General features: G+C 50.6%; 1 protein-coding gene across 4 annotated transcripts in view; it reads left to right on the forward strand.

The window, feature by feature from the left end:
- The window catches only part of SEC14L5 (SEC14 like lipid binding 5), a 39,356-nt gene extending 16,614 nt beyond the window's left edge, over positions 1-22,742 (forward strand). For 3 of the 4 annotated variants that reach the window (XM_014888556.2, XM_088174671.1, XM_088174670.1), the window contains 14 exons: positions 2,832-2,981; positions 3,081-3,212; positions 5,298-5,426; positions 6,171-6,381; positions 8,007-8,119; positions 12,572-12,761; positions 13,029-13,117; positions 13,515-13,585; positions 14,190-14,361; positions 15,009-15,143; positions 15,519-15,656; positions 16,375-16,620; positions 17,481-17,659; positions 18,654-22,742. In XM_014888556.2, coding sequence (XP_014744042.2) covers positions 2,832-2,981; positions 3,081-3,212; positions 5,298-5,426; positions 6,171-6,381; positions 8,007-8,119; positions 12,572-12,761; positions 13,029-13,117; positions 13,515-13,585; positions 14,190-14,361; positions 15,009-15,143; positions 15,519-15,656; positions 16,375-16,620; positions 17,481-17,659; positions 18,654-18,759 — 2,061 coding nt within the window. In that variant the 3' untranslated portion in view covers positions 18,760-22,742. The remainder of the gene's footprint in view (positions 1-2,831; positions 2,982-3,080; positions 3,213-5,297; positions 5,427-6,170; positions 6,382-8,006; positions 8,120-12,571; positions 12,762-13,028; positions 13,118-13,514; positions 13,586-14,189; positions 14,362-15,008; positions 15,144-15,518; positions 15,657-16,374; positions 16,621-17,480; positions 17,660-18,653) is intronic. The other variant, XM_088174672.1, reaches the window with a different exon arrangement.
- The last annotated feature ends 186 nt before the right edge of the window (positions 22,743-22,928 follow it).

Here is a 22,928-nt window from a genome sequence, read left to right on the forward strand (position 1 = left end):
TGTGACTGCAGCGTGGGGTTCAGCTGTCCTTCATGTGATCTCAGGCATCTTCCCTGCTGTATTTTTAGAGCTGTTGTGCAAAGAAGATTAGCAAAGGACTTAATATCGATGTGGATATGGATTCTTTCTCAAATATGGCAATGTTCCCCTGTTTAGGCAATGTGTTTGGGCTCATGTCACAGTTATATCACCGGGCTGTGCACTGCCATGTGCCTCTGCCCTGGCCTCTCTTCCTGCTCCAGATGTTGTTTAGCTGACTGAAAAGGTGGCTGCACTCTTAGTCCTGGTCTTAGTTTTGCTGGATCTAATGTCAGTTTATTAGGGGACATGTTTCCAGGTGGATCAAGTCCATAGTTAGTGGAGAAGGAAGCAGCTGGAAGTTGAGATCCAGTGTTTTACCCTCAGATGGGAGCCACAGGCACCTGGATTCAGTGGTGGTTTCAGATTGGCTTTTGTGGTCTCTCCGGGGTGAGGGAGCACTTAGAGGTGAAGCTGTTCAAGTGAGGCCTTTGGAGGGTCCTGGTCTCACTAGAACAGCTCCTGTTTATCTGGAAACTCCCTCAAATGTTCCTGGCACAGCTGCACCCCTGAAAGAGCAGAATCATGGAATGATTTGTGTGGAAAGAGACCGTAAAAGCCCATCCAGTGCCACCCCCTGCCATGGGCAGGGGCACCTTCCACTGTCCCAGGTTGCTCCAAGTCCTGTCCAACGTGGCCTTGGACACTCCCAGGGATCCAAAAGCAGCCACAGCTTCCCTGGGCACCTTGTGTTAGGGCCTCACAGGGAAGAATTTCTTCCTAAGGTCTGATTAAAGTGTGTCCTCTTTTGGTTTAAGACCCTTTCCCATTGCCCTATCAAACTGTCCACCCTTGTTCTGGAGTTCATTGGGGCAGCCTTCTCTCAGGGAGCAGCTTTCAGTGATACCTTTTGCAAGTGTGTTAAGGGCACATGTACAGAATGACATGGGACAAACTGCTCAAAAACGGTTCCTAAATATTCTGGTATCCCAGTGGCCTCTGAAGGTGTTCCCAGCATGTACTGTCCAGCTTGGGACTCCAGTAACTTAGAATGGGTGGCCTGAAGGGATACATTTGGTATGTGCTGGAACAGAAGAGACCAGCAAAGTGAAGGCTTTGGCCTCAGGATAGCCCTGGATGGTGGTTTGGAGTCTGGAGGGTTGGGAGAGGGCAGGTGGAACACAAATAGGAAGTGTTGGCTCTGCCTGAGCAGATGAATGGGCTGGCAAGTGCAGAGAGGAGAGCAGGTAGAGTTGTGTAGCCCTCCTGGGGCAAAGGGCACTGGAAAGAATGGCTGGGAGTGTCCTGTGGCAGTGCCTGACACAGATCCATGAAATCCCATCCTAACAAATTAAACTGCTTAAAGCAGTGAGTGTGCTTCTTTTGGCTCTAGCCAGGTGGATCTGTGTTGGAAACAGTCGCTTACCATGGGAATTTTGGATTTATCTAGACTGATTTTGATATTCCTGTGGTGAGGAGTGAAAAGCACAGGTAGAAGAACATGGGAAAAGTTCTCTGAGAAGTGTGGCAGAGCGAGCAGGACGTTGCTGAGGGAGTGGGAGAGCAGAGTTTCAAACCTGCGTGCTTTGTTCTGGCCAGGACTCCAGCTGGCAGCTGCCTGCACTTCCCTCCTGATACTGGAGAAACATGATGATCTGAAAAAACTTCTTTCCCGTCCAGAGGTCCGGGAGCAGGAGATATGGAATGTGTCCTTAAGTGCCTGGGCTATTTTGGGAGCAGGGGACATGAGTCTGTGCAGGGGCATCCAGGCTTTGCATTTCTGTGCTAATGGGGAGCTGACAGCCCAGCTCCAGCATCAGCACATCAACGTTTGCTTTTGGGGCAGAGAACTCATGAATATTTTTATTTTTCTGTGCTGTATAAAATGGTGGTGTCTTCTGAAGATGGGAAGATGACAGGAGTTCCTAGAGGAATTGCCTTGGAATGATGGCAAAAGCATCTTCTGATGGAAATGTGGAGCTCTGAGAGTCCAGTGGAAGAGCACAGGTTCTCTTCCTGGAACAGCTTCACTGGAATTCTGGGCAGATTGTGCAGCTACCACATGTTTGCAACAGCAGTACAACATGCAAGGGGTTTTTCAGGAATCCAAGGAAAATGTTCCATCCTGCAAACATCTTAGAATATAATAAGAGATGAAGAAGTTAGGGAAGGAGCAGCAGCTGTAGGTACTGCTTATGCAAGTTAACTCCACTGTAAGTGCCAGGGAAAACTGGATTTCTGCTAGAGCTGCTAATGAAGCTTTGGAGAAAGAGCTTCTCAGAGGGATGTGCTATTTAGAACAGGGAAGTTTTCAGAGCCAGGGCAGAGTTGCTTTAGAAATGGCTAAATTGAGGCAAAGTGAGTAGCCAATAATTGGTGGTCTTACCCTTGATAGTTTAGGGCAACCAGAACTGTTTGGCACATCACATTTGAAGGTTTCATACAGACAGTATTGACCCAGAGATTAGAAAATTCAAGTCTTTAGCCAACAGAAATCAGCAGAGCCGTGTTTGTTTTTGCTAGTTAGGAGCTTCCTGATGTTGAAGTGATGATTCCCTTCCTAGTATTCTTCAACAATAGGATTCTGTTTCTGCTTCACGTGTGAAGGAAAAGTTCTGCTAGGACATGCTTGGCTGGTGACTGACATGGTGCTGTCCCTCTACTTTAACTTCACTTCTGTGAAAACTGAGGCCAGCTCAGAGGTTCAGGGGCCTCTGTTCCGTTGGACTTTCACTGTAAGGTAATTAATTAATTCTGAAAGAGTTAAAATTGATTTATCCAGAAGCTGAAATATACTTCATTTTCACTTCCAGGCCTATGAGAAGCGCTTTCCGACATGCCCAGAGATCCCAGTGTTCCTGGGGAGTGAAATCCTGCACGAATCCAGGAGTGAGGATGGAGCCATCCATGTCATTGAGAGGAGCTGCAAGCTGAATGTGGATGCTCCGAGGCTGCTGAAGAAGGCAGGTGGAACCTTGGGAGCAGAGAGGCCTGGATTTTGTTGGTGGGCTCAGATAGATGAAGTTACACTTTTCTCTCTGTGTTTCCCCCCTCCTCCTCAGATTGCAGGGGTAGATTATGTCTTCTTCATCCAGAAGAACACAGTGAACTGGAGAGAGAGAACCCTGCGCATCGAAGCCCACAACGAGACCTTTGCCAACCGTGTGGTGGTCAGGGAGACCTGCAGCTACTCAGTGAGAGCTCTGCTGTGGCTGGCTGTGCTGGGAGAGGGGAACTGTGCACTCACACACAGGGGAAGGTGCCTGAATGGGTTTGAGCACCCCTGCAGCACTGGGCTGGCATTAGAGACTCGGGGGCTGGAAAGGCTCTCGGGTCCTGGGTGTTGTTCAGTTGCTTTGGAGGAAGGGCCTGGAGAGATAAGACAAGGAGAAATGGCTTCCCACAGACAAACTGGACACTGGGAAGGAATTCTTCCCTGTGAGAGTGGTGAGCCTCTAGTATAGGTTGCCCCTGGATCCCTGGCAGTGTCCAAGGCCAGGCTGGACAGGGCTTGGAGCAACCTGTGACAGGGGAAGGTGTCCCTGCCCAAGGCGGGGGGTGGAATGAGATGGGCTTTAAGGTCTCAGTAATCTTAAAGGTCTCTTCCAGCCTTGTGATTCTGTGTGTGTTTCTGTGTGTCCATCCAAACCTATGTGATTTCATAGGGCTTGAGAAACTTCTTCAGGTTGATTGTGTTTCCCTGCTTGGAGTGAAAGTGGAAAACAGAATTGGTGTTCCAGAACTGCTGGGATTCCTTCAGTTTCTTTTTGAATGGAATTCAGGCTAACAAAAACATCTAGAGTTTGGGCATGTCTATAAATCTGGATATCTAGAATTAAACCCTTACTATTCATTATGATAAGGGCCTGAGTGAAGTCTGGCAATTAATTTTGCCCACGAATAAGTGAAAGTTTTAGCACCTTGTTTGTCGTTATTTTCATGCTCTCAAGATTTGGGGAAAGGACTAGAACTTTATTTGTGGCCTGGGTTGTCTCCCCTCGTGGCTGTTTCTGTGCTGTCTCACTGTAATGGTGCTCTGAGGACCCAGTCACCATAACCTCAGCTGTTTCTGGAAGCAGTCAGATCCTGCTTGTTGTTCCTTACACAAATGTCCAGATCCTGTTACTTACCTGCCCTTTTGGCAACTGGACAGCTTCTTGGGAGTAAGCAGGCTGTAAGGAGCTTCAGGTAAGAGGAGGAGTGGAAAAGCTGTGAACATTTTGGATGGTGAGGTTGCTCGTGACCTAGAGATCCCTTGGTGGGTGCATGAGGCTTCCTAAGAACTGCTGTAAATCAAACTTCCATCATTGTCAAAGGCACTGACAGGTCTGAAATGCTCCCAGGTCAACTCGGAGATTGTTACACTTGCTGATTTTGGCTGTGTCCTTAGGAAGGAAACGTCAGCATCTGGGCTTTGAGGGGAACAGGGTGGGAGCTGCTGGCTGCATCCTCAAGATGGTTCCCTGCTCTATTTTTACCAGTTCCCTTTTCCCTGCCAGAGTGCACCGGAAGCAGGTTTATTCTCATCTTTCCTTTTCTGCAGTGTTCTCTGAGGCGACTTGGAGAAATATGATCCTGCTCCTGCAGTTACCTAATATCTCCCCAGTGAATTTGTCTTTTACAGTATCTTTGTGTGGGGGCTGGAGTTGTTTTTCTTGCCTGTCAGTTTGTGAACAGCAGCACCTGCAGAGAGAAGGCAGAGCCTTCTCAGGAAAGGGTTAAGTTTAAAAGAGGAAAAGATTCTACCATATATAGAGGAACAGGGGGAAATAAGGGAAAGGTGTGTGTTGAGCTGAGGAGTGGGGAAACTCTCTGCTCTGCCATGTCCCCAGTGTTTTGGGGAGAAGGCTGATGTTAGTGGTTGAGTCTCTCATCCCAAACTAAGACAAGAAACCCGGTTTGCATTTTTCTTCTTTGCAGGTGTAGGAGTTTTAATTTCATGTTCCACAAGGCCATCCCTCTCTTTCCATAAAGAGACCTTGACACCATGGTTTGAAGTTGGGCAGTTCCACTGCTATTTTTGTGCAGCTTTTGCTACTACAGTTCAGGTCTGCTGGAGCAGGGATGGGTTATATCTTGATTTCCTTGTGCATGTGAAGAATGCTGGGTTAGCAAAAGTCTGGATGTCCAGTTCACGATGGGTTCTCCCAATGGGAATGAACCTGGCTGTCAATCCAGGTGTGGCAGTGCCTCCTCTGCCCCTCTCTGTAGCTGTGGAGGTTGAACAGCCAGTGTGGTGCCAGGGCCATGAGCCACCTGTGTGTGTTCCCTGGCTGCAGGTTCACCCTGACAACGAGGAGTGGACGTGCTTTGAGCAGTCGGCCTCTCTCGACATCAAATCCTTTTTTGGCTTTGAAAGCACCGTGGAGAAAATTGCCATGAAGCAGTACACATCCAACATCAAACGGGTAAGGTGGGCTTCCCTGGCTGCCAGGACTGCCCAGCTCCTCTGTTTACCTTGTGTAAACACACCCAGTGTAGTCTGTGCCCTTCCTTATGGCTCTGAAATCCCTCACTTAGGCCAAGCCGGTGTGCAAAGAGCACAGAAGGATCTGCTGGCTGCAGTGGGGCTGTGCAGGGGTGGAGCAGGCTGTGGCCGGGCAGGATGGCAGTGGGGGCTGTGGCCGGGCAGGATGGCAGTGGGGGCTGTGGCAGGGCAGGATGGCAGTGGGGGCTGTGGCCGGGCAGGATGGCAGTGGGGGCTGTGGCCGGGCAGGATGGCAGCGGGGGCTGTGGCCGGGCAGGATGGCACTGGGGGCTGGGGGTGCCAGGCTCCTCAGACACTGAGGACACTCCACTTGTGCAAGAAGGGAAAGTTCTGGCTGAAAATCACCCCCTGTGTCTCCAGAGCTTGGGCTTGGGTCAGTGGCTCTGGGCTGCAGAGGAACTGGGCAGCTGATTAGGTTTGGGAGCAGGAGGATGGTAAAAATTTTAGAAAGGCAGCTGCAGACTGGGACTTACCTGGCCATTATTGGAATTCATCATTTACAGGGGGCTTTCATACTGGAGGTTTTTTGACAGGATCATGGGGATGGAAGGAGAGATTTCCCCTCTGTTTATCCTTAGCAGCATTAATCATCTGTCCTGAGGAAACTGCTGTGCCTTGCTGGCTCTGGAGGAGGCGCTTTCCTAATGAGAGTTTTCCCCTTCAGGGCAAGGAGGTGATTGAGCACTACCTGAAGGAGCTGATCTCCCAGGGGATCACGTTCATCCCTCGCTGGAGCCCTCCCGCGGCCAAGGATGAGCGAGCCCCGGCTGTGGGACGGGCCCCTGGTGACATCGTGCCGGACTCTGGGGCTGCTGGCGCCAGCAGGGAGCCGGCTGCCAGCCCCTGCCCTCCCCCAGAGCCTGCCAGCCCTGACGGTAGGCACTGCCCAGGCAGTAGCACTGACCAAGAAGCTTATTTTCATTTCTCTTGGCATCAGATTTTTCATCTGGAGTGTGGGGGAGGAGGAGGGAAAGCTATTTTCTTTTTTTCAAGAAAAATAAACAATGGAACTTTTTTTTCCTTAGAACAGAAAAGCTGTGCAGGCAGTATGTTTTGGAGCTTAGAAGAAACTTAGGTTTGATCAGCCCTCTAAGGTATTTTATACTTTAAACTGGAGAAGGTGTCTTCAGTATGCTGGAATGAAATATTTTATCTGTTCCAAAATTAATATTCTTGGGGACAGGTTTGGATGGGTTTTGGTCCTGTATCAGGCCAAGATAAACTTGAGGAATGTCTCCTAAAATGCCTGAAAATGCCTGAATCAAACTTTATCTTTCCGTGTGTTGATCTGATGATATCTTCTAGACTAAATAAAATACTTCTCTGGCAAAAGAAATAGGAGGGAACCTTTGAATCCAGAGCTGTTGCAAGAGAAACAGTTGTTGTCATTCCTGAGAATGAAAGGCAGCACTTGTTTTGCTGAGTGTTACTAGGGAAAAGAGCTTGGAATTTGAAAATATCTGTAGCTCTGCTCTCACCTGACACAGTCTGGGAGCTTTTCTGGAAAAAGATGGGAATCCACAGAGAAGCTGATTAGGAGAAATGATTAGGACTGATGTTGACCTCAGAGTGGTGGGTCCCATCTAGCAGAAGAGGAGAGCAGCCCTTATTTTTCTGCCCATATTCCTGTTCAGGACAGGATTAGCTTCCCTGGGCCTGCTCCCCAGGGGTTCCATGGGATGTCTCACTTCCCAATGCAATTTCTGTGTTACCCTGCTTATCCTCTGAGTGTCCAGGCCACCCCCTGTAGGTGATGGCATCTACTGAGAGCCTTGTGCCTGACAAAAGAGCCGGCTCTGAGGTGTCCCCAGCGCTGCTCCCTGTGTCTTCCACCCCAGCTGCTGCCTGGGCTGCTCCCCCAGCCCCGTCCTGCTGGCTGACAGCTGCCAGCCCTGGGTGACACATCCCTGTGTCCCTCGGGGCTGGCACATCCCTGTGTCCCTCAGTGCTGGCACTCACCAACCCCTTGTCCTTTGTCTCTGAGCTGGAGGAGCCTTGAGCTGCTTGGTGTGCACCGGACTTCTCCTCCTGCCAAAAGTCTCCCTGGCTGTCAGAAATGTGTTGTTGTTCTCCCTTTGTCTCTGGTGTCCCTGGGCAGAATAATGGCTTGGTTTTCCAGCAAGCCTCTTGTCACTGCAGTTGTGCATGAGATTTAGGACATGTGGAGATGGAAGTGCCCAGGTCGTGGAGCGGGTTGGTGAGCTGAGTGCCAGAGCTCATGAATAGATCTTTTTAAAGGTCCTGCCAGAGCAATTCAGGGCTGAATGGAATATTGGTGTTCCCAGAGACAGGTGGAGTGATCCAGCTGTGATACAGCACATGCTGCCTGTGGCCTCATGCCCCAGTCACCAGGAGCGTGTCCCTCCCTCCCTCCTGCTGCTGGAGTGAGGCTTCTGAGCAAATCCCCTGCAAATCATAGGGATCCCAATGTGTAGCAGTAACTGCTCAGCTCCCTGCTGGCTGTGCCAGGCTGCTCTGAGTTGCTGTTTCCTCCCTCCAGCCGACAAACTGGATGCTGATTACATCGAGCGCTACCTGGGCCAGCTCAGCCCCATGCAGGAGAGCTGCCTGATCCGCCTGCGCCAGTGGCTCCAGGAGACCCACAAGGGAAAGGTGGGACACAGGGGCATCCCCAGCTGGGATGGGAAACCTGCATGCACAAACACACTGGGCAATGACAGGCTGCAGTGTGACAGCACAGGAAGGGACCTGGGGGTCCTGCTCGATGTTGAGCTGAACGTGAGTCAGCCCTGGCAGCCCAAAGGGTCACCATGTCCTGCAGGCACTGTCCTGCTCTGCTCTGTGCCAGAGTGGCCTCACCTCTGCTCCTGGACACCACAATGTCAGAAAGTGTCCAAAGGAGGGACACAAGGATGGGGAAGGGTCTTGAGGGGAAGCCATAGGAGCAGCAGCTGAGAGCACTTGGTTTGTTCAGCTGGAGAAGAGGAGATGGAGCACAGAGCTCACCTGGGCTGCAGCTCCTCCAGAGGGGCAGCTCCAATCTCTGTTCCCTGGGACAGGGGAGGTTTAGGTTGGATATCAGGAAAGGTTCTTCCCCAGAGGGTGCTGGGCACTGCCCAGGCTCCCCAGGGAATGGGCACGGCCCCGAGGCTGCCAGAGCTCCAGGAGTGTTGGGACTGCCAGGGATGCCCAGGGTGGGATTGTTGGGGTGTCTGTGCAGGGACAGGGACTGGACTGGGTGATCCTTGTGGGTCAAGGAAATTCTGTGGTTCTCTGATTTTTCCCTGAGAAGCAGCACAGGCACTGAGGGACAGGTGTGTCTCTGCTCTGCTGGAATGTCCAGAAGCTACCTGGGCTCCTTTTGGTTAAAGGGAAGTCTGCCAGACCAGTAGAGTAACTGGTATGGGACTGGGAAAAGAAAGGGTCTAGAGCAGCTTGAATGCCTTAAGAGGGGTTTAACTCCAGATTTCCTGATGGAGAGGGATTAGGAGGGAAGGAAAGAAGGACCAAGGATAGCACCAGAGAGAGTAATTGGGTGGGCTTCGTAGATAAAGGGTGCTTAGGAAGAAGAGCAACTTATCCCCCTTGGAAGGAAAGAACAGCTGGATGTGCTTTCGACAAGAAAACTTTCCTGACTTAGAAGGAATCAGCTCAGTCAGTCAGGATGAGCTAGGTGAGGTACTTTGCATTTCTGGGTTTGGGAAGATTTTAATTCTTTTTTCTTTACCTGGCCTTTCCAAAAGAAACTGCTGTTTACCAGTCCTGCATGCTGTGCTGTAGGTCTCAGACCTGAGCATGTCTCTCTGAGCACAGGGAGCCTGAACATGATTTAGAATGCTGTTTTTTCTTAGAAAAGTGAATGTGAATCACCTCTGTAGAAAGAAAATGTAACAAAGATTTAGTGCTATTGTTCTGCTGCTGTTAACTCCTGAAGTTCCCTTGTGTGTGAGCAACCATGTGGGTTTTGTTGCTACCCAGGAGTGTGGATGGAGAAACAGCTCCCAGAAAACCTCAGTCTGAAGAGAACAGGAGGTGTTGGGGCAGTGTGAGAGGCTCCCAGCAGCTGATGAGCTCCAGACACCAACAGTGCTGTTGAATTATAAGAGCTGATGAATTCCCACCACCAAATATCTGCCAAAGCTGGCCAAGGCCACTGGTGTAGAGTGGCATCAGCAGCAGGTTGGATAACTTGCACCAGAAGGGTGGTGGCTGCTGGAGGCAGGTAGAGATTACAGGAATAAATGTATGATATAGAATACATGGTGTGTGTATATACACACCTGATGTAGCAAAGGGCCCCTTGAAGGGCTGTGACACCTCCCTGGCAGCTGCTCTGTGACACTGTGACACTCTGCTCCTGAGGAAGGAGCTGGGGCTGGGCTCCCAGGCAGCCAAGGGGTGCTGAGTGAGCTGTGGGAGCAGGAACAGCTTCACCAAGCACAGGGGCTCTGCTGGGAGCTGCTTTTGATGTGTGTCTGCTGGGATTCAGCCTCTGCTCAGATGAGAGGCACTGGACAGGTGGACAGGCAGGGATCAGTCCCCAGGTGTAACTGTGCTCTGAGACAGAGGACAGGAGGCTTGGCATGGAGACCTGACCAGTGAAGGGGTGTGGGCTCCGTTGGGGTAGGAGAGGTCTCACCTAGTGGGTCCTGGGTGGAAGGACATCCCAAAATATAAACAGGGAGGCTTTGTGCCTGGTGTGACCTAAAAGGATCCTGCTTTCAGCTGCAACAGGCACCACCTAAACCTTTTGTTTAGATCAAAAAGTATCAACCCACAGGTTGGTTTTCCCCCCTCCATATCAGAGGCTGGGGAATGGGCGCTGGAGAAGGAAAAAGTGAGAGTGCATGAGCAAAATGTGGAACAGCTGCCCCTTGGGTGCTTGGATCTGGGCAGGGAGTGGCAGCTCTTGTCCCCTGTGCTGTACTGGGAGCCTTGGGAAGCTGCAGCTGAATCCTGAGCTCCAGGGACAGCAGGAGCTGCCTCGGGCCTTTGGGTGGCCTTGGTGGGCCTTGTCCCCAGGGGGACGTGGGCACACAGGGAGGGAGGTGCTGGCTACTGAAACTTCATCTTGAACCCCCTGACTGCCTGGCTGTTTGCTTCTCCTGATTCCCTGACTGACAGAGAGGCCAAGATCAGGAGCTTATCCTGCAAGGCTGGGGTTTTCCCTGGAGAACTTCTTACCTTGCTGTGACAATCTGTTCTTTTAATTCAGAGCAGGGATGGCCTTATTCTTCTTCTAGAAATTATCAAGAAATAGATCTCCTGTTTCTTGGAAAATGGCCCTTCTTATTTTTGTCCTCTGTCCTATTTCCCTATCCCTTCCCTGTTCCTTCCAAAGCAGACGTTACCTTTACAATCAGATATGTTGTTGCTTAAAAAATCTGAGGGGTTGAAGGAACAAACTGCAAATGGTGTTAAATTGCAGCAACTTGAAGCTCTGTTCAAGGCTTTGTACCATGCAGGAGAGTGCAGCCGTTTCACCAGTGAATGCAAAAGCAGGCTGGAGTTAAACCTTCATTTTCTGCTTTGGTTGGACAAGGATAAAAGAGTGATTCCAGTGTGGAATTTAAGTCTTCTTGGAGCTTCCTGCCTTTGCTCCAAACAGAAGTGCTGGATTTGCCTCTTGGTGCACAGGGGAGGTTTGAAACATGAAAAGTGTCAAACCTTCCACCAGCCATGCCCTGTCCTGCAGAGATCCAGGGGCTGCTCTGGGTGTCTGGGCTGGCTGTGATGAGTGACAGCTGCCTCTGAGCAGCAGGAACACAAACCTGAATTATCTGATGAATGCTCTGCTGGCTTTAAACTTGCTGTGATACTGAATTCCTCCAAATACTCCCGAGATCATCTTTGGGAAGTCTGCTCTCTCCTTTCCAGGACACACAGATGCAGTGTTAGAACCAGTGTTAATCTTCTCTCTGCTCCTAAGGTGCTTTAGGGTTGGTTTAGGCTGCCTGAACTCTGCCTCTTCTTTAGGTGAGTCAATTCTTAGCATCTCTTGCTTGTGAATCTGAGATTGCTCCCTCCTGACACAGCTGCCAGCCTTGCTTTCTGCCCAGCTTTGTGTATCCCTGAGCATGGCAGTGGACAAACAAAGGAGCTTTGACTCCTGAACATGGCAGTTTGTGTCCCAGCAGAGCTGGGAGTGCTTGGATTGTGCTAGCACATCGTGGATGCCCTGGAAGAGATGACCCCTGCTTCTTATGGAAACTTGTAGAGAATGAGGCCAAGCACTTTTGGGGAAGTTGGAGTGAGGGTCTGGGATCCAGCAGCACATGCAACTTTAATCCAGTTGGATTTGCAGCTGACAGGCTGTTAGTCAGATTTGGCACTTCTGTGGAATCCCTCAGGTTCGTTGTTAATTCCTGCTGCTTGACGTTCCTGGCAAGTTTTTTTTGATTCTTCAGCTAAAGAGAACATGGCTGATCTGGAAGGAGATTGGAATAAGCCATTCTGCAGACTTGCTTTGGAAAGCTTTTGTGCCTGTGATATTAGGATTACTGCTGGTGCTGGGGTGAGTGATGGGGAAAAATTTTGGTTGTAGTTTTGGTTGATTTGGAGCAAGAGTTATTGTGGTGTGCTGGGGCAGGGCAGCTTTTGGAAGCACTCAGCAGCTTTCCTGTTCAAACACCAGCAGCAGGGCCTGGAATTGGTGCTGGTGGCATCATTGAGACTGCACGGTTGTGATTCCCCTCCTGTGCCTGCTGTGATCAATGTGTTACCTGTGGCTGTTTATTACCTGTTGCCATCCTGTGCTGATTTGCCCTGGGCAGTGGACTTGCAGCTCCCAGACTTTCATACAGTATTTTGGAGGGTCCTCGTGGATAACCAGCCAAGGGAAACATCAGCCAGGGTTTGCTGGGGCTCCTGGGAATTGCACTGGGGAAGAGCTGCCCACAGTCGGTGAGTTGGTGCTTTCTTTTGTACTCCTGGCACCCTCTGCTGCCTCCAGCTGGGTTAGCGACAGAGAGAGGGAGGCAGAAGGGAAGTTTGATGATTGCTGTCTTAGTTTTAAGATATAAAAGGCGGTGTAAACTGTGCAGCCTCCTCTGCAGGCCAAATGGGACATTGCAGTGCTGCTCCTGAGCCTTTCTCTTCTGGCAGATCCCCAAGGACGAGCACATCCTGCGCTTCCTGCGCGCCCGCGACTTCAACATCGACAAAGCGCGGGAGATGCTGTGCCAGTCGCTGGCCTGGCGCAAGCAGTACCAGGTGGATTTCATCCTGCAGTCCTGGAGACCCCCAGCCCTGCTGCAGGAGTACTACACGGGGGGGTGGCACTACCAGGACAAAGGTGAGCAGCTGCCCCTGACACGTTGAAGAAAGCTGTATTGATGTTTTTAAAGCAGTTCAGTGCCTGTGAGTAGCCACTCTGCTTCCCTGGAATTGTATTTCCTCTGCACAGATCAGGCAGTGCAAAGCAATTTCTCTGAAAAGGTTGCTTTTGGCAGTGATTTTTATCCTTTTCAAATATTTAATGTGGCTTTTAAAACTGGGATGAGAGTGATAGCCTGGGAGGCTGAAGTGCTGCCCTCTCTAAACCCTTTGTTATGTTTTGAAGATGGGCGGCCACTCTACATCCTGCGCCTTGGCCAGATGGACACCAAAGGTTTGGTGAAGGCCCTGGGAGAGGAATCCCTGCTGAGACACGTGAGTTGTGTCTTTGTGTGTCACCTGTTCCCCTTGGAGTGTTGGGGAGTCTTGTCATGGTGCATCAGGGATCCTGGAATGGTTTGGGTGGGAAGGGACTTTAAAGCTCATCCCATTCCACTCCTGCCATGGGCAGGGACACCTCCCACTGTCCCAGGTTGCTCCCAGCCCTGTCCAGCCTGGCCTTGGACACTGCCAGGGATCCAGGGGCAGCCACAGCTTCTCTGGGCACCCTGTGCCAGGGCCTGCCCACCCTCCCAGGGAACAATTCCTTCCTAATATCCCATCTAACCCTACCCTCTGCTTTCTGGATTTTTAAAAATAAGATCTCCAGGCCACCTGGTTATTCAGCCATACTGGGGTTAATCCCTGTCTGTGTTGTCTTTGATTATTCCAGGTTCTGTCCATTAATGAGGAAGGACAGAAGAGATGTGAGGAAAACACCAACATCTTTGGCCGCCCCATCACGTCAGTATAATTGGCTTTCCTTGCAGACTCTCCCTGCCATGGTGAAGGATGCTGCTGTGCTTTGGGGTGATGTCCTTAGGGCTGCAGTGCAGACAGCAGTGTCTGTATGGGGACCATATATATATATATAAATTTGTTGGACTTAAATGCAGACAAATCCTGCAGTTTCATTGCAAAGCAAGTATTGATCCTTCCTTACATAATTTTCATATTGCATCTCAGATTAATTTAATCTTCCTGTCTTGGTGATTTTAATCCACATCTTTGAAATTCTGGGTTTTTTAATACAGAAGCCTGTCTGCCATATTCCACCTTCATTTCAAATGCATTTTTATATTATTTTTAGCAATAGGCCTGCATACCTTCACCTTCTTCCAGAGTGACAGATATTCTTGCCCTTGGGGGTGGGTGTCTGTGTTACCTGGAGCTCACCTGGACTCAGGTGTGTGCTGCCCAAGTGGAGATGTGCTTTTATTGCAACTGCTCATGTCCCTTGTTGGCTTCCCTGATCCTTCAAAGGCTGTGGGGTTACTGTGGATCCTAAACTGAGCTAAACTAAACACTCCAAAGTTCTGACAGGTCTTTTTCTGCCTGATTATTTTAGATCCTGGACATGCTTGGTGGACTTGGAAGGGCTCAATATGAGGCACCTCTGGCGGCCTGGGGTCAAGGCTCTGCTCAGGATCATTGAGGTGGTGGAGGACAACTACCCTGAGACCCTGGGGAGGCTCCTGATTGTGAGAGCACCACGGGTCTTTCCCGTGCTCTGGACCCTGGTGGGTGAAACCTGGGTTCTGCAGGATCACTGGCACTTGTGCAGGTTCACAAATAGCTGTGTCAGCAGAGGCAGGGTGGGAAAATCTCCAGGCAACTTGTGGTGAGCTCCTGAAGAGGCCACAGCAGTGCCAGGTCATGGGGGGCCTGCAGCTCACTGGGTTCTGGTTCTGCCATCCTCCAGGACAGGATGAGAAACCTGAATCCGAATTCGCCATTCCACCCAAACTTCATATAGGGCTTTCACATAGATGGGAAAAGACAGATACCTTTTAATCTCATGCTGTAGGACACTGAAGGGTAATAGGTAGTAAATAAATCTGGTTCTGCCTGTGCCTGCTGACTGCTCTGGCAACGTGAGAATGTGGGTGTTACATTTCTTCTTGTGATGTTTGTAGGTGAGGCAGTGACTGCAGACTTCCTTTACATGAAGCAGAAAGTGTTGTGAGATGATGATACAGAGAGAGAGAGAGAGAGAACATTTTCTGTTTGTTATCCCTCTCTTTGGGAAGTGCCTCAGAGCTGCGAAACTCTGCACACTGCTGAGACATTCCAGGCTAGAGCCCAGGACATCATGGCGAGATGGCTCAGACGGTGTCTCCAGCTGCCCTCAGTGACAGCCATGTCTTGTGTGCCCTTTGCCTTTCAGGTCAGTCCCTTTATCAATGAGAACACACGGCAGAAGTTCCTCATCTACAGTGGCAATAACTACCAGGGCTCAGGAGGGCTGGTGGACTATGTGGACAAGGATGTGATCCCAGACTTCCTGGGAGGAGACTGCATGGTGGGTTTTCTTTCCTCTTGTGCAGGTGCAATCTGGAACTGATTCCCTCTTCCTCACCACCCTGGCCTTCCACTGCCTTCTGGAAGGGGTTAAGTCTCTGCTGGCCAGTATCCCCCTGCTCTGGGCACAGGGCAGTTCATTTGGGCACAGGGGGCTGCCCCTGCAGTGGTGGTGCTGCCCTGGGGGTCCTGGAGCAGGGTCAGAGCTCTCTACAGGGAACTCGCATAAACCTCGGGAGTTCCAGTGAACTCTGAGCCACTCAGGGTACGATTCTGGCTCAGCTGAGGGGTCAGCCCGTGTCTGACAGGCAACAAATGCTCCTGGTTCCTGCTGGAACCTCCTAACCCCTCCTGTTGGTCTGTGTGGCCCTTGCAGTGCACTGTTTCTGAAGGGGGACTCGTCCCCAAGTCCCTTTACCAAAGCGAGGACGAGTCGGAGAACTCGGATCACATCCGGCTGTGGACAGAAACCATCTACCACTCTGCCAGTGTCCTCAAAGGAGCCCCACACGAGGTACAGGGCACAGCTGGAGCTGCTGGGCTGGGACACTGACTTGTCCCCTCTGCTGGGGCTGACTGGAGCAGCCAAGGGTTCCCACAGAGGGAGCAGGGAGGGCTTGGCAGCAGCTGCTGTTCCTGGAAGAAGGGAAGAGCTGGAAGTGTGGGATTTAGGAACAGCAGTTCGAGCAACAGTGTCTCTTGTCTCTACTATGGCCTGATCTTCTGTGAGGTCCAGTCTCTTACTCCTCCCCCTCCTCCTGGGAGAAGTAAAGGCCACTCAGTTTCCCCTCTGATAGTTCAGCTCCCATTCCCAGCTGCAGCAGTAATGGGGGTGATAAAGGAAGGTGTGTGCTGGGAACTGCTTGATGGGAGTCACCAGGAAACAGGATCTCCCAAAAAGGAGCAACTAAGTGTCACATCAGTCTTCTGGCCTCTCTGATGGGGAGTGACTCTGATTTGGCTCTTTGCTGTGTCCTGCTTTGTGCCTCAGTTCCACTGAGGTTTTCCTAGAACAAGCAACTCTGATACGGGGAGAAAAGGTAAAAACCCCTGAGTGGGTGGACTGTGTTAGGGCTGGGAGTGGGAATCGTGTGTATCCCCCTCGGGAATTGAGACCCTCAGCCAGCTGAAGGATTGTGGAGCAAAGTGTGTTTGCCCCAGAGTGGGAAGGAGCACACTGCTGCCACCTGAGCACTGACCCTGCAAGGGCTTTGTTCTGTTCCTTTTCTTAGATACTTGTGGAGATCCTGGAAGGGGAATCTGTCATCACCTGGGACTTTGACATCCTGAAGGGAGATGTGGTGTTCAGCCTCTTTCACTCCAAACGAGCTCCTGAGCCAAGTCACAAGGAAGCCACAAGCCCAAGTCCTTCTCCTGCAGGGGACAATGTGCAGCTCATCGACAGGACCTGGGTGCTGGGGGTGGATTACAGCAGGGTGGAGTCTCCTCTGGTCTGCAGGGAAGGAGAGAGCATCCAGGTCAGAGAGGTTTGGCTCCTGCCTCGGGTTCAGAGTCCTGCAAACTCCAAAGTTTGGGTGGTAGGGAGGGAATTGATGGTGTGGGAAATCAGGTACTGCTAGAAATGGGGGCTGTGGTCATTCCCAGAGCAGAGAAGGGGGAATTTTGTCCCACTTAGGTGAGACCCCACCTGCAGAGCTGCCTCCAGATCTGGGGACCAACAGCAGCAGGACATGGAGCTTCTGGAGAGAGCCAGAGGAAGCCACAGAGATTCTCTGAGGGTTAGGAGAGCTGGGGGTGCTCACCTGGAGAAGAGAAGGCTCCAGGGACACCTCGGAGCCCCTTCCAGGGCCTAAAGGGGCTCCAGGAGAGCTGGAGAGGGACTGGGGGCAAGGGATGGAGGGACAGGACACAGGGAATGGCTTCCCACTGCCAGAGGGCACGGATGGATGGGATATTGGGAAGGAATTGTTCCCTGGGAGGGTGGGCAGGCCCTGGCACAGGGTGCCCAGAGAAGCTGTGGCTGCCCCTGGATCCCTGGCAGTGTCCAAAGCCAGGCTGGACAGGGCTTGGAGCAGCCTGGGATAGTGGAAGAGGGTGGAATGGGATGAACTTGAAGATCCATTCCCACCCAAACCATTCTGTGATCATTTTCTGGATACCCTGTGAAAGTGAGAAATCCTAATTTAGAGTGAGTCATTGGAAAGAGATTCCAAGCTAAAATTCTAATGGAAAGTAAGCTAAATAAGCTTTTTGTTTGTTTGTTTTTTTCCTACTGGTACTACAGGGCTGTGTCTCAGGCAGGTGAATGACCTGTGCTGGGTCCTTCAACCATTCCCCAAGACACCCATGGTCACCTGCTGTCCCTCCCTCTCTGCAGGGCTCCCATGTCACACGCTGGCCTGGCTTTTACATCCTGCAGTGGAGGATGCACGGGCCCCTGCCCTGCTCCAGCTCCAGCCTCCCACGTGTGGATGATGTCCTGGCCTCCCTGCAGGGCTCCAGCCACAAGTGCAAGCTCATCTACTACTACGAGGTGCTGGCCTCCAAGGACTTCAGGTAAGGCATTTGCAAGGGGTTTACTACGAATTGCACTGAGTGTGAGTGAAACACTTGGGTATCAGAGGCCCCCACAGGGGATGTGTTTCACTGACAAGTGATGGGCACAGAATTGGTGGTATTGGTGGCATTTTGTGCATCCAATCTCCTCTGGTGCTGTAGGTATTTAAAAATTCTCTGGACTCTGTGTCCACCAGTGGAATTTATGCTTTGGTTCTTGCTTGCAGCTTCCTGAATAGCAGGAGGTTTTTGATTCAGGAGGGTTTTTATCTTAGTTGGGAATATTTTGAGAAGCTGCTTTTGGAGTAATTTAAATATCAGCTGGGCTATTTCCCAGATGGTTTTGTTTGGCACTTGAGAAGGATGAGCACTTCTAAGCAGGTGAACAGCCAGCCTTGGCAGGGTGGGCCTGGCCTCCTCCTTCAATGCCAGCAGCACTTCCCCATCTCCTGTTAGTGTGAGCTCTGTGCAAGTCCTGGAGCCTTCCCTAGAGCTGGAGGAGGCATTGGGCAGAACAGACTTGAAGGTGGTGAGCTTGAGGTGTGACCTGGCCGGGTCCTGTGGGGTCAGAGCAGCAGAAATGCCTCACACCAGTCATGCTTGTTCCTTAGGGCTCTTCCTGAGCCCAGCCTGCTTTTGGCAGGAGGAGCTGGAGATGCTGAGTTGAGACTCTGGTGTGCAGCAACCTGGAGTCCTTGGGTTCACAAGACTGCATTTGGAGTGCTCTGGAGCTTTCCTTTCTCCTCAGGGACAGCTCCCAGAGGCTCCAGCTGCATCCCCTTCCCCAGAACAACAGTCAGAGACAAGCAATAATATCTTATTGTCTGACTGATGAATTTTTCATCATGACACAGAGATTCTTAGAGAGCAGGTGGGAAATAATGAGCCAAAAAGCACTTGTGCAAGTGCTAGAGAGGGGAACTGTTGTGTGGGAGGAGTAGTTATCCCTTCATTGCTGCCTTCCTAAGAGCACATCTGTTCTGTCCCATCCCAGGGGATCCATGTCGAGCCTGGAATCCTGCAACAGCGGCTTTTCCCAGCTGAGTGGAGTCACCACATCTTCCAGCCAGTCCCAGAGCAGTTCCCACCTCTCCAGATAGCAGAGCCAGGGCTACAGCAGCAGGGAGACCCCGGGGCTGCTCCAGCCCCAAACCAAAGAGCTCCAGGGCTGAGCCGTGGGGCAGTCACACCCATTTGGACACAGAGAGGCCTCTGGGAGCTGCCTCAGCCACAACAACTGAAATTCCAAGGGCAGGTTCAGGAGTTTGGGGTCAGCTGCCTGCTTCCAGCAGCCTCCTTCACCACCTGTGGATTTTGGGTGCCTGTGAGTTTGCAGGAATCCATTCCACCCCTCTGCAAAGGGCTCCTCCCATCGCTCCTTTTCCCACAGAGGAGGCTGATGTTGCCTTACCTGTTGGACCTTCAGATAATTGCTGGGTGGCAGAACCAGGGGAATGTCCTGGGTGCCCACAGGGTACTGGTTCCACACTGGACAGCCAAGTGGGCATTGCAGGGGCAGGGCCTTGGAAGGAACTGCCAGCACCTGGGTACAGGTAGAACGGTTCAGAAATCACTTCCAGGCCAAACCAAAAACCTCTTCTGGTCTGGCAGGATGCTCTGGGAAATGTGTTGGATTTTTTTAACCCTGCTGAGAAACAAAGTCAAAATGGATTTTTTTTAATTTTTTTTTTTTAGAAATTCCAGGCATTGAACCTGCCTGCAGTGAGTGGCATCTTCCAAACTATTGTTTCTTTTTACTCAGGTTTACAGCAATAATGAGTAGGTCTGTCCCATTCCCGAGTGGATGGGAACTGAATCCAATCCTAAAGGGCTAAGAAAAGCAATATTTGATTTCCTGAAGGCACAAGATTTTCTGGCAGTATTACAGAACTTGCTTCTTTTAAACATGATCTCACTTGAAATCTTTCAGAGAGGCATGTATGTATGTAAGCACTTATTGAAGCCTATTTATTCTATACTAGCTTATTTAAAATTAATTTTTAACTTATTTATAATGTCAGCAATGATTATTTATTAAATACAGTCACCTTTTTTAATGGAATGAACTTTGATTTAGAAAGGAATAACTGATTGTCTTTAATCCCAAGCAATCTTTCTGCTTGGGTCCTGATCTTTGTGATCACTGGGTGTTCTTGCAAAAGGGCTGCATTGGAGTAAGGGCTGTGTCACCTTCCTTACAAGGAAAGGTGAGAGTCCAGTGCTTTTTTAGGCTGTTTTTTAGAATTAAGAAACAAGGATTGAGTTCAGGAGTTGTCATGAAGATGCACTGTTTTCCTACACACCAAAAATGCCATGTTTGTCCCTAATCTCTGATTGTTCCTGTAGTCAGGTTGGGGAGCAAAATTATCCATGTTCTTGTCCAGGTAAAAAAAAATGAGAGAGGGTGTCAAATATTCACCAAGTTTTTATTGAGGAATCTGTGAAGTTGTTCCTTCCCACCCTGCTTTTTTTAATCACTGGTTTTGAAGCACCAAAGGAGAAAAGAGCCAAAATATTTGGGACAATGGGAGACAAAGAACTTGACATGGTTTTGAGATGTTTGGTGGGTTTTTTTAAGGATTGGAGCCAGGGGAATCACTGTGCAACCTTGCATCTCTCCCTTTGAATAGGTAATTTGGTTATGTAGAGCTCAGGGAAGTTCTGATTTCCAGTTCTCAGTTGTTCCATAGGCTTTAATGTTTCTTCCAGACAAATGAAACTTCTGTCTCTGGCATTTCAGCATAACTGCAGTCAGGAAAGTCAGGAATTCTGGAAACAAAAGTTCATGTGTGTATCCCTCATGGAAAATCCTTGACTCAGAATAAAATCTGATTCTAGAAACAGTTTTAGATTCCCAAAGCCCCAGAAGCAAAGCCAGCCCTGTTCCCCCTGTGCTGTTTCAGGATTTTACTTCCCTTTCTCACATGGTTGCTCACATCCTACAGTGGCAACATTCCTGGGTTTGCTCCGGGTAAGAATCTATTCCTTTGCCCTGGATTTTTTTTTTTTTATTTTATTTTGAAATGTGGGATATGCTGTTTGCTGCCCACCAGAAGTTTTGGGTGTTTAACTTCTTTCAGTGAAGCACCTGGAACTTGGCAGATCTCTGAAGGGTGAGGTCAAGGGCTAGTTCCACAGAGTGTTCCAGGCTCTGGGGATATCCCAATCTTAGTTTTAACTCTTGTCCCTTGGCACTACCACTCCTCTGCCCATCAGAGATCATGGCACAGGTCTGTGAAGCAGCACGTGACCTCTCCTTGCAAGGCTGCCTGGTTTATCCCACCTGACAATTTACTTTAAAACCAATTTAAATAATTCAGTATTTTTTTCCTTTTTCTCCTGAATGTTAACAGGAGAAAGGGAGCAACAGCCTGGGTGCTGTGCTGTGCTTTTTAAACCTGACCTTGTGAACTGCAGATACCAGAGACACAAAATTCGTCTACATCACCATTTTCTCCCTCAAATGACATCAATGTCCTTTAGAAAATAAACTCAGTTTTCTTCACAGTGAGCTGAATCTGGGAGGTTCTGGGTCCTCAGAAATCTCCTAAACCAGAACCTTGGCAATGGTTTTGGGTGATGCAGCCAAGCCCTTCTCCCTCCCCAGCAGCTGCTCTGCAGCTCAGGCTGTGTGCAGAGAATGAGCTGCTAATTAAAAACTGGCTCCCAGTAAATTGGGGCTGTCCGTGGTTCAGACATTCCCTATGCAAACACAACACCTACCTCAGAGCTGGGGCCGTGTCTGCTGGGTGGAGGGGGAGTGCAAGGTGCCAGGGGCTGTGCCACGGTTTGCAAACACGGCCAGATGTGACACCTTCATTCCCTGGGACTTCTCCAGCTTTGCCCCATTCCCTGGCTCTGTGCCAGGGCTGGGAAGGGCAAACACAGAGCATGAGGGTGGATGTTGGATGTTCAGGGCACAGTCCTGAGAGCCGTGTTTTGCTGCTCTCCGGTGTGAAAAGGGCTTTGTTCCCGCCCCGCGGGGCACCGGGGCGCGGCTGAGTCCCTGGGGCACCGGGGTGGCTCCAGCCCCGCCGGTGTCACCGGGGCACGGCTGAGTCCCTGGGGCACCGGGGTGGCTCCAGCCCCGCCGGTGTCACCGGGGCACGGCTGAGTCCCTGGGGCACCGGGGTGGCTCCAGCCCCGCCGGTGTCACCGGGGCACGGCTGAGTCCCTGGGGCACCGGGGTGGCTCCAGCCCCGCCGGTGTCACCGGGGCACGGCTGAGTCCCTGGGGCACCGGGGTGGCTCCAGCCCCGCCGGTGCCGCCGCTCCGGAGCCAGGGCAGCGCTCACAGGGAGGCACCGGAGCAGCTCAGCCGTTCCTCGGCTCCTGTACTCACTGCTGGGAGCAGAATTCCCGACGGGCACCAGTTCAGGGAGGCCCGAGTGACTGAACCCGTGTTCCTCTGCACAGCCAGTTCGGGAACTGTGAACAACAACTTGGAATCCTAGTTTGGTTTATTGGCAAGATTTTGAAAATGCCATAATGCACTGGCACTTCCCAGTAGGAAGGGGCGAGCCCAGCTGGCCACACTGGGCTGGGAAGCTGCTGGGGCTGAGGCCAGCCCTGCTCCAAGCAGGGGATCCCTCATTTCAAGAGGCATTTTATGAGCCCACACTGCTTTAATATCCCAAATGTTTGTACTGTGAGCAATTAATTCAAGGAACAGCTATTAGAGACTTACTTGATAGCAGCTGTCAAAGATTCCTGCATGCAAATAGCTTTAATAATCCTCCAACATGTTTGTGATGCTCCTTACATCTGATTAATTCTCTCTTGGAAGGTGAAATTGTAGTCAAGTCACTTTGCTGGCTTTTAATGACACCAACACCCACTTCCAAGCTTTCAGTTACATGGAAGCTAAATGGGCATTAATTAGTTTTTTAGCAGCACTTACTTTCTCTCCTTTGCAGCTGACTTTGGTTTTATACACTGAAATCCTCATTTTTCTCAGCCAAAACCCTCCTGTAAGAGCCCACTGCAGGGCACTGAAATAACAGATATCCTCCAGTGATGGTGTCTGTGGGTCCTGGTAGAGCTGTACTTTTGGGTATGTGGGAAATAAAACATCTCTGAGAACATGTGGAATTGTTTGATTCAACTGTTGAAATTGCAGGGCAATGAAAATTCAAAACTGTGTACTGTTCTCTTTGCCCCCAGAAGCAGAGGTAAGGCTTGTATTCACTTTTTCCTGCTTTTTAACTAAAATGTTTGGGCTTCTTTCTACAGAACAAGCATCTTTTGTTTAGTTTCCTAGCACAGAAGTG

Source organism: Sturnus vulgaris, chromosome 16 (genome assembly GCF_052056855.1).
Source record: "Sturnus vulgaris isolate bStuVul1 chromosome 16, bStuVul1.hap1, whole genome shotgun sequence".
Lineage (NCBI taxonomy): Eukaryota > Metazoa > Chordata > Aves > Passeriformes > Sturnidae > Sturnus > Sturnus vulgaris.